Source organism: Triturus cristatus, chromosome 10 (assembly GCF_964204655.1).
Source record: "Triturus cristatus chromosome 10, aTriCri1.1, whole genome shotgun sequence".
NCBI lineage: Eukaryota > Metazoa > Chordata > Amphibia > Caudata > Salamandridae > Triturus > Triturus cristatus.
This window is the reverse complement of record NC_140593.1, coordinates 268,404,493-268,421,073: the sequence shown is the minus strand read 5'-3', so window position 1 is coordinate 268,421,073 and position 16,581 is coordinate 268,404,493. Positions and strand designations below refer to the sequence as shown.

General features: G+C 46.2%; 1 protein-coding gene across 1 annotated transcript in view; it reads left to right on the top strand.

The window, feature by feature from the left end:
* VPS50 (VPS50 subunit of EARP/GARPII complex) overlaps positions 1 to 16,581 on the top strand; it is a 748,521-nt gene that overhangs the window by 7,286 nt on the left and 724,654 nt on the right. The window contains exon 2 of the mRNA XM_085630983.1: positions 11,549 to 11,653. Coding sequence (XP_085487109.1) covers positions 11,570 to 11,653 — 84 coding nt within the window. The 5' untranslated portion in view covers positions 11,549 to 11,569. The remainder of the gene's footprint in view (positions 1 to 11,548; positions 11,654 to 16,581) is intronic.

Below are 16,581 nucleotides of genomic sequence, written 5' to 3'. Positions count from 1 at the left end.
GTACATTATAAGGCTTTTTTCCTCACTCCTTTCATGGTTCATGGCCTCCCTCCGTGATGCCTTCCATCTGCCCTCCTGTCAGCAATAAAAATAATTATGATGGGCCCAGCACTGGTTGCATAATAGTGCTTTTTATTTACTTTCTGTCTTGCTGCACAGCAGTCTAGCTGCTGTACAACATGACTTAAAAACATTAACAAATCCAACAGCTCTTTTGTATGGGAGACCTATTGCATTTGTCAGTGTTCAGTTATTTTATGCTATCACCCCACTCAATCAACAACAAGCATTGGCATAGCCAATAGGTCTCGCCTTTGGCACCTTATAAGTGTTTGGCCATGCAACACTTGATGTTGTTGCATCAAGGATATTGTGCTGCATATCTAAATACTTATAAGGTCCCAAAAGCAAGAGCTATTGGCTATGCCAATGCTTGTTACTGTTGCGACAGGGAGAAAAACCTTCAACACACACACCACAGACTGCACTTCAGTCTGCCTCAGCCTGCTCACAGGCATCTCTTTTTATTTACCATCGTACAGTGGTTTATTACTAACAGTAAATATTAAGTGACTTGCAAAATACAGATTTAAGTGAGAAAAAACACTTAAGACATGCGACCCCATAACCCCAGATTCTGACGTAATCCATTACACATTCTTTATTGCATTCCAAACAATACTTGGTAAATGAAACGTTCGTCTGCAACCTGAATGCATGTGCATTCATGGTAAATGTATTTTAAATGAAGTGTGTGGTTTCAGCATTGTACATCTAAAACTTCTGGGTTCTCTGAACAAATTTTCTTCCCTGCGCCCATTGTCTAATCAGGCACCTTTAAACCTCCATGTGCTCAGGGCTAACTTGATTTCCTGCACCCATGGTCTAATGAGGCCACAATCTGTTTGGAGGCATGAAGTGTGTGCCAATGGACTTGTGTGTTTATAATCCTAAATGTTTTTAACCTTACTGAAAACGAATTAGCCTTTAACTGAAACCCTTTCAAGTTTCATAATCCATTGTGCTCTCAAGTGAACTTTTTACCTTACTTGTGTCAGTGCAAGATTTGGGCCTAAACTGGTTTTTAACCACAAACAGCTGTGTGTTTTCTGCCCGGGTTTGTTGTTGCGCTATATTCTTGTGTTTTATATTTTCTATGGAATCTTTTATTTTAAAAAATTTCTACAACTTTTCCCCCCTCTAGTTGATATTTCAACTACTTCATTTGGCCTGTACTTGGCACTAGGTGGTACAGGTTGCCATGTGAATCCACTACTTGCATTGTTGTCCAAACTGGGAACATCCCACCCACCTTTGCACCTATAGACATACAATATGCTTGGATTAATTGTCAACACAGTATATTAGCAGTAAGATCACAATAGTTGGCAGCAAGTCCCCTAACTGTCCTGACATCCAATTTAGCAGTGATAAAACCCAACCACTAAACTAACTATCTGTGACACCTTCTTCATCTACCATTTTCTTTTGTAGATAATGCAGTGTTTGTATAGCCTCTGATAAAGTCCCATTGTTCGCATCATTTGCTGGAATAAAGGTGCAGCACGCTGTTCTGAATTTTCTTGCATGCCCCTCCATAGATGGCCGTCATAAGGTCCCGTACATAACAAAGCTGCATTTCCATCATTTGTATGGCACGCAGCTCTTCCTTTTGGGCATGGAAGCCATCATTGGTAGTATCTATTGTTTTCAGGAGCTTCCGCTGTATTATCTGGAGCCAACAAGCTGTTGCTTTAGGTAGAACAAACAGCAGAATGCTGGCAAAGAAGATTTTCCTTGGTTAAATGCTTGGAGATGAATCTTGCACATTTCATCAGTTCACACAAATAGATGTGCATCTCATCATTCAAGATCTATCCTGAGCTTTCTCCCTGCTCTTTACTTCTAGTGGCAGGGACTTGGATATTCATAGATCTCCCTGTCACAGTTTGGTGGGGTGTCAAGTGATGGTCTGAACAGGATGTATTCCTAAGGTCAAAGAGTGCAATTGGCAAACTGTATAACCATTTCTTGTGTAATGTAGCTCATAGTTTACTCATTTTACTCTTCAAGAGGCCTGTCACGTGCTTGACAATACCATTACTTTGAGGGTGGTACATGAAGGACAACTTGTGTTTTATTCTTAACTATGTTGTAATATGTACAAATATTGTATCTTATCCCTTCTGGAACTCCCCATCGTGGAATTATTTCACGAATTAGGAATGTAGCTGATGATTTAGCATCACAATGGACGCATGGTCCTGCTTCAATCTATCTGGGAAAATGGGCAGACCACCACTATGTGGTACCTATAGTTACTGCACCTATCGATCATATTCACAAAGTCCAGATGAAGGGCTTTAGAAGGGCCTTTTGGTCATGGTTGTCACATATGCTGAATCTGAATATAGTGTAATGATTGCTCCTGCTCCTAACTAAAGGGACAATATTATTGCTGTTCATTCTGCTGCTGGTGCGGAACAATGTGCAGGTAATGTCCTCTGTGCTACTATATGCATTGTATCAGAGGAAGCGGGCTTTTCTGCATTGACTACTGCTGCACCTGTGCGTCTAATTGCTGCCTCCTTGTCAATAGTAGAAGAGCCATCAACAAAATACTGTTCTATCTGGTATAGGATCTTCTGCTGCTTGACTCGATTTATTGGGAATATAGTGTGCATCATCCTCAGGGTCTAATATTGGGTGGGTAAAGAATATCGCAGGATACACTGAATCTGCACCTTCTGTGAGCACTGGCCTTGTGCTTGAGCTTGGGTCTCCATTCCCGCTCGGAAGTCGTATAGCACTTCTCTCATCCTTGACAGTGAGTGAGTTTTCTGTTTCTTGTACCAGGTTGTCTTTGTTGCTGTCTTTTTGTTTAGCTCGAGACATTTCTTGGTATTATGGCGCAGCTCAATATCTCTCCTTTCAGACTTGCCCGCGGGTTCCGATCAGTGCTCCTCCTCAATGCCTTCACCTTCTTCGAGGACCGTGTTTGGTCTGGTGCAGGGCTTCGACTCCACGTACACCAACTTCGAACTGCTTCTCATCAATTTGATGCAACATACTGTGATTCTGGGCAAATCACCCAATCTCCGAGTGCCCATGCACAGTGCCTGAATACCGTCACAGGTGATAAGCCACGCTATATAAATCTACGAACTTGCTAGAGTGATGCACTGGCTGTCAACACTTCCTGTGTGTCAAGGAGTCCAAAGGATTCCAAATATAGTAATCCAAATGTTAAAACCATGGGACACTCTGCATGGTACTGGTTCACAAGTGTTGTTCATTTCTTAGAAACTGATGCTCATTGATGCCTTCCATTGTTTGGCTGCTCAACCATATTCTGTTACTTCTATCATATCCTATTTTAAAACATTGCACAAGTTCTTTTTTTTCACTATAATCCAAAAGCCTCCAAATCTCAAACAAGATATCATCTCTTTATTCTCACTGTGGTGATGCTGGTAAACACAAATTCAGCCTTCACATCTTTCATCATGCAGGCTAATGAATTTAAAATGATATAGGATCTGTGCCCATCGGTTCGATGCCTGCGCCCAGCAACCGGAACCCAGTTCGCCCCCCCTCCACTACCCCAAAGTGACCTTCCACACCTGCGACCCCCGCTGCTCCAATGCTGCTGTGCCACGTCACACAACACTGAGTAAGCGTTCTCCTATCGCTCTTGCCACTTCTCATTATCACTGCCACACCCACTGCTCACCATTCCTGCACCAACAGCACACAACACCTGACTCTCTCACACTTGCACAGAGCAGCCCACATCCACATAACACACACTCATGCATGCTTCTCAACACCAGCTCGCCACACAAAACACACCACTGAGATTTGGGACCTGCTGTTCCTCACAAACCTGTTGATGAACCCCACATCAGTCCCCCAACATTACCACAGCCATCCACCAGGCTACAAGATCGCCAGGCAGGATACACAGCACATGCCCGGCAGAGAATTCAACATCATCTCACAATTCCTCTACAGCAAAATGTCCTCCTTGTACAGCAACTTTGAGCTCCAGCCAGAAAGACGAACCGTGCAACATGCCTCTCCGTCTTGTTCAAAGAAACAACACCGAACACAGGGGGTCACTGTTGGAATGGACGAGACCCCTGCCACCATGTGGTTCATCCGCTCTGGGGCCCCTCTGAACTCTTGCCCTCACTCCAATCATGTCTTCACCAAAAAGCTGATACCCATAAGAGCAAAACTCCAACGGCACAGTCCTGATCCAAGCTAACAACGACAACCTTGAGGCATTTGACTCCCTCTTCCCCTCACTTCGGACTACTTCCTCTCACACACATCTTCCCCGGCCATCCTACCCCTTCCACCCGAACAACCGGACCCCCCAGCTGAACACACACACCATTCCTGCGCCCTCTATAATAAACTCCTGCTCTCCACCACGAGACACCTCTGGCACCAATAACATGGCTCCCCCTCCCCTACCAAATCATCCCCTCTAACAGCCCCCGCTCATAAACCTCTCCAAATAACACCGATCGACCACAATACACAGTCTAAGACTTCCAACCACCTTCCTATACCCACTTGCAAAAGAACGCAGTTGACACAACATGACCCACCTCACCCCACGTCCACTACCTATCTCAAAGCCCTCACGAACAACACAATAACTACTAGATGACAACACAACATCATCAGGCTTTCTACCCCTCGGGAGGACCCCGCCCAGAAACCACCCACCCCGGAAGAGACGGGGCAGCGTCTCTCCCTGCTTGAAAGCCAATTAGCTACTATAATACAGGGCTTTAACGAAACCCTAACCAATCTCGCTATGCTTCGCATGCCTTCCAAAAATCCCCACTGTTCTCCCACCGTCTCCAACCCCACACACCAAAGGCTCCCCAAGGCTACACGACGCAGTTGGATCTCATCCCCCCTGTCGAGTCACACACTGAGACCCAAAAGAACCATGCAGGCTATGTCCTCAGATGAAGCGGCAGAGCTGGCCTCCTCGTGTGACACCCCCTCTACGGCCATCCCCCAATCCACGATCCAGGTGATCACCGGATTCAGAAGAGATCACTCCACTCCGAAACCCCCTAGACCCCCAGCCTCCCTCACCACAATCCCCATGGCACCCCTAAGTAAGAAAACAAAAAAAGACACCCCCTACCAACTGCATGCTCATAAACTGCAGATCAGCCACCAAACATGCCACAGAGCTAGCAGAATCCATCCTCACCCATGGCATAGACATAGCCTTCATCACAAGACCTGGCTAAACAACTGCTCGCCTCCAATCATTGATACTCTCGTACCCACAGGCTTTACAATCATTAACAAAGACCGAAAAGACCAAAGAGGCGGGGGTTTAGCAATCATTCCTAACAGCAACATGTCCGTGACCAAAATAGATACCTTCAACTAGAACACCTTTGAATGCCTAACCGCCAACATTAACACAAGCGACAACAAGACACTACACTGCCATCTCCTATACCATCCCCCAGGCAACACCACCACATTCACTGAACACCTGTCAGACCTGGTTGCTCACTACTCACTCCGAGACACCAACAACCTAATTCTGGGCGGCCTCAACCTACACTGGAACGAAAAAAACAGCTCACTAATACAAAACCTGAATGAGCTTTTACATAGCAACAACCTTACCCAGCACTGCTCAGAAGAAACCCATAGCAAAGGAGCAATCCTGGATGCCATCATCGCCCAACACAACACAATCACAATAGACCACATCTTACCGGTTGACTGGTCAGACCACCACTTAATCCTATTCCACATCACGCAACCGATCATGTACCAACCTCCCATCCAAGCCCCCCCACATGGACGAGAAACCTAACACAGATCAACATGGTCGACCTAGAAAAAAAGATAAGCACGCTCCTGCCCATCTCCCCAGACGGTCTCTCCACAACAGAACTCACGTGTCACTACAACACAACTCTGACGTCCATCCTAGACCAACGAGCCCCCCTGAAACTAAAAAAAACAAGGAACATTCCTTCCAGATCCTGGTTCAACACGGACATTAACGCTGAAAGGAGACAACTTAGAGCTACAGAACGTCTATGGAGGAACAATCCCTCTACAAGCCTTCGCGAGCAACTCAAAGCAGCCCGAAGGAAATACAAAAACCACATCAACAACGAAAAAAACACCTTTTTCTGCCCCGCTCTGGATAACGCGAAAAACAGGCCCAAAGAACTCTTTAACACAATCAGCCAACAAACTTCCAAGACCTCTGCAACACCAGTCTAGACCTCCAAAGACCTGTGTGACAACTTCTCCAACTTCTTCAACGACAAAATCACCAAGATTGAGCTATCACTAGACATCAACCTCAATCCCTCCGGCAACAAACCCAACCCCAACAATCAAAACCAACACATGCAACTTCCCCACTAAAGCCTGGAAATCATTCGACTCCGTACTTGAAGCTGAGATGCTTAAACTGATCTCCTCTTCCAAGCCCGCATTCCACGTCCTTCGATCCTGTACCCACCCAATTGACCAAAAAGCTAAAACTCTTCCTTGCCCCACTCTGGTGCGAAATCATAAACAGCTCCTTGAAAACCGGCATCATATCAGACTGCTTCAAAGTTGGCCAAGTCACACCACTATTGGAAAAGCCAGGCCTAGACACCAACGATCTGAACAACTTCAGACCTGTTTCCAATCTCCCCTTCCTATCCAAAATCCTTGAAAAGTGCGTTCTCCTACAACTGACCCAGCACATGGACAACATCAACCTGCTAGATCCCACCAATCGGGCTTCAGAAAAGGCTGTAGCACTGAAACCGCGATCTTTAACATCGTGGATGACATCCACAAGTCTCTAGATACTGACCAATGCTGCCTACTCATCCTCCTGGACCTATCGGCAGCCTTTGACACGGTTGATCACAATCTACTCATCAAAGCTCTCCAAGACAGAGTAGGTGCAGACAGGGTGGTCCTACAATGGTTCTCCTCCTTCTTACACAACCGCTCCCAAGGGGTAAAAATCAAAACCTTTTTCCTCCGACCTACACCCCATCAGCAGAGGTGTCCCTCAAGCCTCAGTGCTCTCCCCCCAACATATACATGGAACTACTCACCACCCTACTCAAAAAAGCCAACATCCCCTTCCACCTATATGCAGATGACACCCAGATCTACTTGAAAACCTCCTCCATTAACGACATTCTAAGACTCAACAACAATCTTAGAGAAGTTCAACACTGGCTATCAACAAACCACCTTAAACTCAATCAAGACAAAACCGAAATCCTCCTCATCTCCAACAAAGAAGAAAACCCTCAAATCATAGAGTGGCTAAAAGCAATCGATGCCCTCAACGGTAATCTCACCCTGGCTAACTCGGTAAAATCTCTAGGAATCATCCTAGATCCAAAACTGAACATGACCAAACACCTTAAGATCTCCGCGAAGAGTGCTTTCCTCAATCTGAAGCTTCTCAACAAAATTAAGCCCTTCATCCTGCCCAAGGACATCAAACAAGCCACCCGATCACTGGTGCTATCTAGACTCGACTATGGGAACGCAGTCCTCACCGGTACAGCTCGATCCCACCTAGCTCCCCTCAAAACAACTCTCAGTGCAGCTGCCAGAATGGTCACCGGAGTTAAGAAATACGACCACTTATCACCCGCACTCAGAGAATACCTGGCCTCCAAACTCAAGAAAGCCGGCCAGAAAAGAAACCTCAGGAGCTCCAACACCCTGCTACTCATCCCTATGAAAACACGCAAACAAAAAAACGCTGCACGATCCTTCGCTGGAAACGCACCCAAAATCTGGAAGTCCATCCCAGCCGATATCAGGACTATCCTTCCTTTATAAAATTCAAAAGACTCCTAAAAGAACTCTACCTCAACCGTGCCTTCCCGAACCGAGAACCGCCGCTGAAACGCACAAGCCTGCACTCTGCAGCCCCTTGACAATGTTCCACTACAACCTAACTCTTCCTGAACTCTGCAGCCACTTGACAATGTTCCACCGCAACCTACCTCTTCCTGCACTTTACAGCCCCTTGACAATGTTCCACCACTACCTACCTCTTCCCCTCTCCCAGACCCCCCTCCTCGTTCCCTCCTCACGGAATGAGGTTTAGCCCAAGACACTGTGCACTCATCAAGACTAGCGCAGGAATTCCCTACCTCAATGATGCTCAGCATACTGGGTCTTCTGAACATTTATGTTTACCTATACCTTTTTATGTGATTTCTGCTTTAAATCTGTTGTAAAGCGCTCCGATACCCTGAAGGGCTGGCCAGCGCTATACAAAACTTCTTAATTAAAAAATAAAATAAAATAAAAATAATAATAATAATAACTCAAAGCTATCCTGAGTTGCTCCCTCTCATCGGACCAACACTCCACTGTTCTCCATCTGCCCAAGAAGCCCCACGCATATCCATCAATGTTTGCCTACTACAGACCTGTTGCCTTACTCGGCCAGAGTGCTAGCAATATTCATAAATAGATGCTTCACCTACCATACCAGTAACCACCTCGATACCACACTGTCAGGCACAGTTCAAACTCCTCACCCACACCCTCCAAGCACTGCATAACACTAAACCTGCTTACTTCAATAGCTACAACCACTTCCACAACTCATCCAGACACCTCCGCTCAGCCAGACTCCTTCATACTCCTTTTCAACGCATATGCAAAACCAGATCCAGTGGTAGGGCCTTCTCCGACATCGTTCCTAAAGCATGGAATGACCTGCTGCTACACATCAGAGGCTCCTCCTCACTTCTTGACTTCCTCAAGAAGCTGAATACCTGGTTCTTCGAATAGCCCCTGCATGCCCTGGGCGATGCAAAACTCACTCCTGCTTATTGACAGAATACCCTGGCGGGTGATACTGCACTCTTACCAATTACCAACACATCACACTGCGCACATCACACTCCCCATCTGTTTATTTGTGAGAGAAATGCAAGAACAGCAAATGCTATCTAATATGGATGATTGGTGGCTTAATTGAAATTGCACCTGTGTGCGCTGATGAAACAAGCATGCATTTGGAACAAAAAAGATGATGTGATACGGTAGAGTCGAGAAATAAACTACATTTTGAAAAGCATCAACCTTCCTACTAAAATTTCAATTTTCATAATATTTTATTTGTTAGTGAATTAAATAAAATATTCCATAATTTGTGTACTTTTTTTTGTGTGAAAGTTTTTATTAGAACTAACTAGCAAAAACAGTGTACCATAACAGTTCAGGCTTACAAACGGCATTTCACAAATGGCAAAAGCGAGTTGCATGAAGTGTTACAATCTAGCATTGCTAGTAATATCCGGCATCACATAGTACAGATTTTACAATATTTACACTCATTACATATCATTATACACAGTAGTTGACATACCTACATTAGGATTTGCATTTAGTCTGTTAGAGTTATCCAATAGTCTCTTGGCCGAGATCTGGTAGGGAGTTCCTCCTCATACGTCTTGAGTGACTCTGCAATATGCCATATCATGCAGCCATTGTCTACTACTTGGATAGTGCTTACTTCCCCAATATATTGAAACCCTTTTCCCCGTTAACAATGCTATTGCACAAAATTTACGTTTGAGAGAACGCAATTCCTCTGCCAGTCCCAGCAGGCATATTCGAGGTGTGCATTCTATTCTCGTTCTCAGCATATCACTTAATATCTTTACCTCTTCCCAATATGCTCTAATGTTTGGGCATGTCCACGCCAGACGTAAAAAATAAGCATTATCTGGATTACTTCTTTGACATCTTGCATCGGATTGGAGCCCACATTTATGCAATTTGATTTGGGTATTTATAGTGTATAATGTGCAGGTTCCCGTTTGGGGTGAGCATATTGGTAAGTGCGCAGGTAGTATTCCATTCTACATTTGAGAGCTGTACATCTAGTATTCTATTCCACCGATTTAATGCTTTAGTCGTGGTGCTGTTTATATCTTCTTGCAGGAGAGATATAATTTTGGGACAAGATGTGTATTATGGGGAGTTGTAATAATCATTTGCACTGCTTGTAGTACAGGTGGTTCAGCGGGGAACATGAGGTATAGGTTTTTCATCGCGCTTCGTAGTCGGTGGTATGTGATTTTAAAGAGGAGGGTTTGATTACGGACATATTGAAGCTCCTCAGTATCTATAAAGTTATCTTCTTTATAAAGATCTTCCATACTGTCTACACCCACCCGTTGTAATAACTCCATTCCAACTTTTTCCTGGGTCACTGACAAAGCTGGATGGTGCTGTTGTGGCAAGGCTGGTGCATATAATGAAGTTTATGTGCTAGTTTCCCCATACGTTGCCACGCCAGGTTAGTGGTGCGTATTGTGTTAATTTCCTGTTTAGTCACATGCTCGCGCTGGTGTGGTAGTATGTTGTGTAATAATTTGTGTACTTGTTTGCAGTATACTTGTTTCTATATTTTGTGTATTGTTTTAACTCCTAGAAGTTGTTTGGGCGGTAGACCCTGGTTTTCCAGGTCTGCTGTGGCTCTTGGTTGCCAGACAACGTTTCATGGTATTCACTGTAGTGGAAAGTTCTGGTGCTTTGGTACCAGTTATTCTGCTGCTTGCTGAACTACAGTGGTCTGGGTTTGGCTTCCTATATGCCGCCCCAGGTCTGCTTCAGCAGTTGGGGAGTGCTACTGTTGTTGGTCTGCCAAATGTATTGGCCTGGCTTCAGGGTCTTGCTCTGTCTCCCTCTCAATGACTGTGTCCAAGATTTTGGTCCTTTCTAACCTTCTGGGATGCAAATGATGCCCTTTGAGACCTGGTCCCAGGGCTGCTGCTCTTGTTTTTGCTTTGCTCCTGATTATTTGGGGTTTTATAATGTTCCATGCTAAAGACTGACTGTCCGCTCTAGAATTGATTGTCTCGAATGCTTGCTTCTCATTCATGAAACCATCTTTAGGGTATGACTCTAAATTGTGGCAAGGCTTCTGCCTATTTCTTGAAGGCTATGGGAGATGTCTATGGATCTTGCCTTCACCGGCTGATAGTCCCTCCACTGCCATGTTCCATGCTGATTTTAAGTGCTGCAGTTGTGGAGGCCATGGATGGTCCCCACCGCAGTGTTGCTTATTCCTTCTGCAGCCTGTCTGTATCAGCACCCAAGTTGTTTCCTTTAGCTTTGGTTAGTGGGGCCACTCTGACCTGGCAGTTATTTACATCTGACATGTGGTGCCTTTACGGCTCCTTTTCATTTACTTGCGTGACCTTGGCAGCTTTTCCTCCTGCCTTTTGTTTACATTTCTGTGCCATTTCTTTCAGTTTTGCCACATCTGGTGTTTCACCTGCTGCAGGGCCAAGTAGTTCTGGTACCAGGCTTTATTTGGTGGGGAGGTGGCTGGTTTGTCCTTTTCCTAAATGGCCATCAAGAACTTCACTGTTCTTGGTCATGAACTGTACATCACATGGGTTGCTCGCAATAACCTTAGACAATGTGATCTTTCATTCATATCTTGTGAGTATGTGCATCTGACCTTTTAAATATTTTATTTTATTTGCAGGTTCAAGATTCTGGAAACAAGATGCTGAGGGGACTAAGTCAGAAGCGCCGTCTGAAGCGAAGCTCGAAGCCAGAAGATGCACAAAACTCCTCCGAGTCCTCTGTGGTAAGATTTTAGATTCTTCTTCCAGAAATTTAAAGGACAAGCAATGGGTATGATCTTGGGCCTTTTTTATTCTATCACTTCCAAAAGAGCCACCTTGGATGAGATCTTACAAAAGTCCCCAAAAGTCCATTATGCTCCAGTGAGATTTCAATTTTATCAGAAAATCTGGACAAGCTGTCAAAAGTTCATACTCCCAGTGCAGGAAATTGTAAATAATTAAGACATTTGCCGTCCTTTATTTTATAGGGATTACACAGGCTCTTAAATTATGGTTTTGAAGTAACCAACCCTCCGGAACATAAATGTTTTGCTCCGTTGTTCAGCAATGATTCTGACAATTGTGAGGCACTCTGCTAGGGTCAGCTTTGTTTCTTACTTGGAGCACTTTGAATTCCATCCGTTTTGGAGTTGAACTCTTGTGTTTCTTTTAACAACTTTTGTCACCTGTTCTTTACTGTTGGACCTGTAGCTGAGACTTGGTCCTTAGTGCTGGTGTCTTTGGGGTATGCCCCTTTGTTTGTGACTAACTCTAATTTCTGTCAGGTGTCAGCAGCTCAAGAAGGAAAATAGAGCCCACTAACCTTTGCGTAGCAGCCAGCAGGGACGATGTCGCGAAGAATATGATCCCTTCGCCACCGGACACGTTCTCTCCCCAGAGTGTAATAAAATACAGCTATGAGGGAACGCACTCGGGGGACAAGGAACAGAAACACGGGTCTTCAGGGTCTTGGGCTTGAGGGTCTGGTCTATGAGTCTCAACTTCTTGTAGGACGGACACAGAAAAACGCATTAGGGAATTGTAGCACTCTACCTTACTCCTTCGCTCACCCTGTTTTCTCCCTGTCTAGTTCCCACTGTCATAGGCGTACCTGAGAGTCTGATGTTCCCTCTGCGAACCTTCTATGCCTGTACTGTATACCTCACAGCAGACAAGAGAGCGACCTCTTGGCAATGTCGTCACTGTTGAAATTTCGTCACAGCGACTGGCCAACTGAATTACCGGTTTTTGCCCCAACTTCCACAGTGTCTAGGAAGCTGACAGAAGTTCTGAAGCCCTTAGTGCAAACGATAGGAGAAGTAGGGGGTATTTTCACAGTACTCGTGACGGAGGACACAACGGGACCGGGTGGAGCTTGTGAAGCTCGAAAGAAACAAGAAGCGTGTACTTACAACTCGACAACGAGTGAAATGCCGCCTGACCTCTTCAGAACGATGCGTGGAAAATCGGAGGCTCCGGTAGGAATCCCTCCGCTCTTGTGAAGTCCTCAAGGGTATGTCATGACCGACCTCTGCTGAACGATGCGTGAAAATCGGAGGCTCCGGTAGGAATCCCTCCGCTCTTGTGAAGTCCTCTAGGGTAGTACCAAGGATAGTCCGCTTCCTCTATTCAGCGGGAAAGAAAGCGTCCGCTTGTAGCCAGGGTCCGGAACGGATTGTCAAGCGCCGTTTCGACGTCCCGGAAGTGTTTTTATACACTTCCTGGATTGCTGGGTCCTCACCCGGAAACGGGCCAGCCTCTGGGAATTGTAGTCTTTCCGCCCCTGTAGTGACGGAACGGGAGGACGCAACCTTCGCGTCTTAGATTTCGGCTCCGCGAGTGAAGGAGCATGACAGAACCTCCTCTTAAGGAACGCCGTCTCGGCGGTCGTCCTGGTTTACCAGGGTTAGCCTCATGAAATCTCACCACGAGATCCGGGCAGTGAAGGTTCTGTACTGGTTCCCAGGTTCTATCCTCGACCCCATGACCTTTCCAGTCCACCAAGTACTGAACCCTTCCCCTTATTAACCGGGAATCTAGGATGTCTTGCACCTGGTATTCCTCTTGTCCTTCGATTTCCATTGGGGGGGGTCGTTCTGGCAATCGAATGTGGTTAGGGCAAGGTTGTAGCAAGGACACATGGAATACGGGGTGGATTCGCCAAGATGGGGGTAAGGATAGTTTCATGGCTACGGGGTTGATGACTTCTACTATGTTATAGGGACCTATGTATTTGAGTTTGAATTTGTTGGTCCCCTTTAAATGTAAATTTTTTGTAGCCAGCCAGACCATGTCCCCCACCTGATATTCGGGTTCTTTTGTTCTTTTCCGATCTGCAAATCTTTTGTGTACCGCCTGCGCCGTCTTGAGGTGTTGTTTCGCTTCCTGTAACACGGCGCGTAGATGTGCGTGATGTTCTTGTATACTAGGGACCGGTGATTGGATAGGCCAATCAAAAGTGAGCATGTTCGGATGGTAACCGTACAAACAGAAGAAGGGAGAGCATCCCAACGTAGAGTGTTCGGAGTTGTTGTATGCAAACTCTGCCGTCCATAGATGGGTAATCCAGTTGGTAGCGCTCTGAAGGGAAAAACAGCGAAGGTACTGTTCCACAGTCTGATTGAGGCGTTCAGTTTTGCCATCTGTTTGGGGATGGAAACTGGTGGACAGCCTGGCGTCGATGTCCATGGCTTTGCATAACTCTCTCCAAAACCTAGAGGTAAATTGGGATCCCCTGTCTGTGATGAGAACGTTGGGTATGCCATGTGGTCGCACTACATGCTGAAGAAAGACAAAGGCTAAGTCGGAGGAGGTAGGTAGCCCTTTCAGAGGTATGAAATGCCCCATTTTGGTTAAATGGTCCACCACTACTAGCACCACTGTATATCCATTGCAGGGGGGCATTTCCACGATAAAATCCATAGAGACGGTGTGCCATGGTCTGGGAGGGATGGGCAAAGGGCGTAGGAGTCCCATGGGTTTACAGTGTCTCGCTTTTCCTTGAGCACATATCGAACACCCACTAATGTATGCCTTTGTGTCTTTCTTGACTGTCGGCCACCAGAAGGAGCGTTCTATACTGGCAATGGTTTTGGAGGTTCCCAGGTGTCCTCCTAACGCTGTATCATGAGCCCATGCCAGGACCTGCCTCTGAAGACTCACCGTAGGTACGTATAGTGCTTGAGAGCGGTACAATAAGTCATTAGTTATGACTCTATTCTCGTGTTCCTCCTGGATCCAGGCCCGTACATCAATATCCTCCAAGGAAGTCTTGACTTCCTCGAGAAAGTTCTGAGAGGAGAGTACTGCTAGGGTTGAGTCCGCAATGGTACCCTCTGCTAGTATTAAGGGAGGTTCCTGCGTTTCCGGATCTCCCTGTTTCTCAAGGTCTTCAAAGCGGGAGAGCGCATCTGCCTTCCCATTTTGGGAGCCTGGTCTGTATTTGATGACAAAATCATAATCAGCAAAAAACAAGGTCCATCGAAGCTGGCGGGGTGTAAGCGCCCTAGCTGTCTTGAGGAACAACAGATTCCGGTGATCTGTGTATATTTCGATTGTGTGTTGTGCTCCCAAGAGATAATGGCGCCATTCTTCACAGGCCCGTTTGATGGCGAGCAATTCTTTGTCTGAGATAGAATAATTAAGTTCACTGGCCGTAAGCTTTTTAGAGAAGTAGGCCACCGGGTGTAACTGTCCCGTTTGGGGGTGTCGCTGGGATAATACCCCTCCAAGGGCGTACTGGGAAGCGTCTGTTTCCACCACGAATGGAAGAGAAGAGTCAGGATGTCTTAGGATGGGGGCCTGGGTAAATCTAGATTTCAATTCCTGAAATGAGTTTTCAGCCTCTTCTCCCCACACAAATGGGACATGTTTTCTTAGCAACGGAGTTATGGGTTGGATTACTTTTGGAGAAGTCCTTAATAAAACGCCTGTAATAGTTTGCGAATCCCAAGAAACTTTGGACCGCCTTGACATGCTGTGGAGTCTTCCAGCGGGTTATCGCTTCCACCTTCGTGTCATCCATCTGAAAACCCTCTGCATTAATCACATAGCCAAGGAAGGTGACCTCCGGAACATGGAACAGACATTTCTCCAACTTTGCGTATAGAGAATGTTGCTGCAGTTTTTCCAAGACAGCCGTCACATGCTTGATGTGCTCCGTAAGACAGGGAGAGTAGATGAGGATATCATCTATGTACACCACGCAACAGACGTCCAGGAGGCCTCTCAACACCTCGTCCATGAAATATTGAAAGGCCGCTGGGGCGTTACAGAGCCCAAACGGCATCACCCTGTACTCAAAAAGCCCGAACTTGGTTCGGAAGGCGGTCTTCCTCTCGTCTCCGCTCCTTACTCTGACAAGATGATATGCACCCCTTAAATCCAATTTAGTAAAAAACCTGGCGCCTTTCAGCTGGTCCAAGAGTACCGGAATCAGTGGGAGAGGGTAGCGGTTTTTTACTGTGATTCGATTTAACGCTCGATAGTCTATGCAAGTCCTCAATTCGGCACAATCTTTCTTCGGAATAAAGAAAAGAGGGGACGATGCTGGCGAGGAAGAGTGCGTGATGAATCCGGATGCCAGGTTTTCTTCTAAGTAGTTTTTCAGGTATCGTGTTTCGGGCTCTGTCAGGGCGTAAACACGACTGCACGGAATGTCCGCTCCGGGAATTAAGTCAATCCGGCAGTCATGGGTCCTGTGTGGTGGTAGTTGAGTTGCCTTCTGTTTGTTAAAGAGAGACTGGTACTGCTGGTAGGCGTCGGGTAACCGGCTTGTTTTTTCAGGGATGGATGGGCTACACGCGTTGGCCATCAATACTGCGAGTGACGCGGAGTTGGTCTCTGGTCCGGCGGTCTCTTCTGTGCAGTGTGCCTTGCAATACTGGGAATTCATGGAGACCGTGCGGTCGGCCCAGCTGATCTTGGGGTCATGTAAAGTAAGCCAAGGCATGCCTAATATGAGACGAAACTGGGGGGCATCGATTAGATCAAAAGAGATGCGTTCATAATGATCCTTCCCTAGTCGCATCTGGAGGCGATGGGTATGGCTTACGACGGGTCCGGATGTCAGTTCTGAGCCATCCACCGCTCTCACGTTGTCAGGGATCTTTTTTCGTTCACTTGCCACTCCTAGGTGTTGTGCGTATGTTAGGTCCATGTAGTTTCCCGT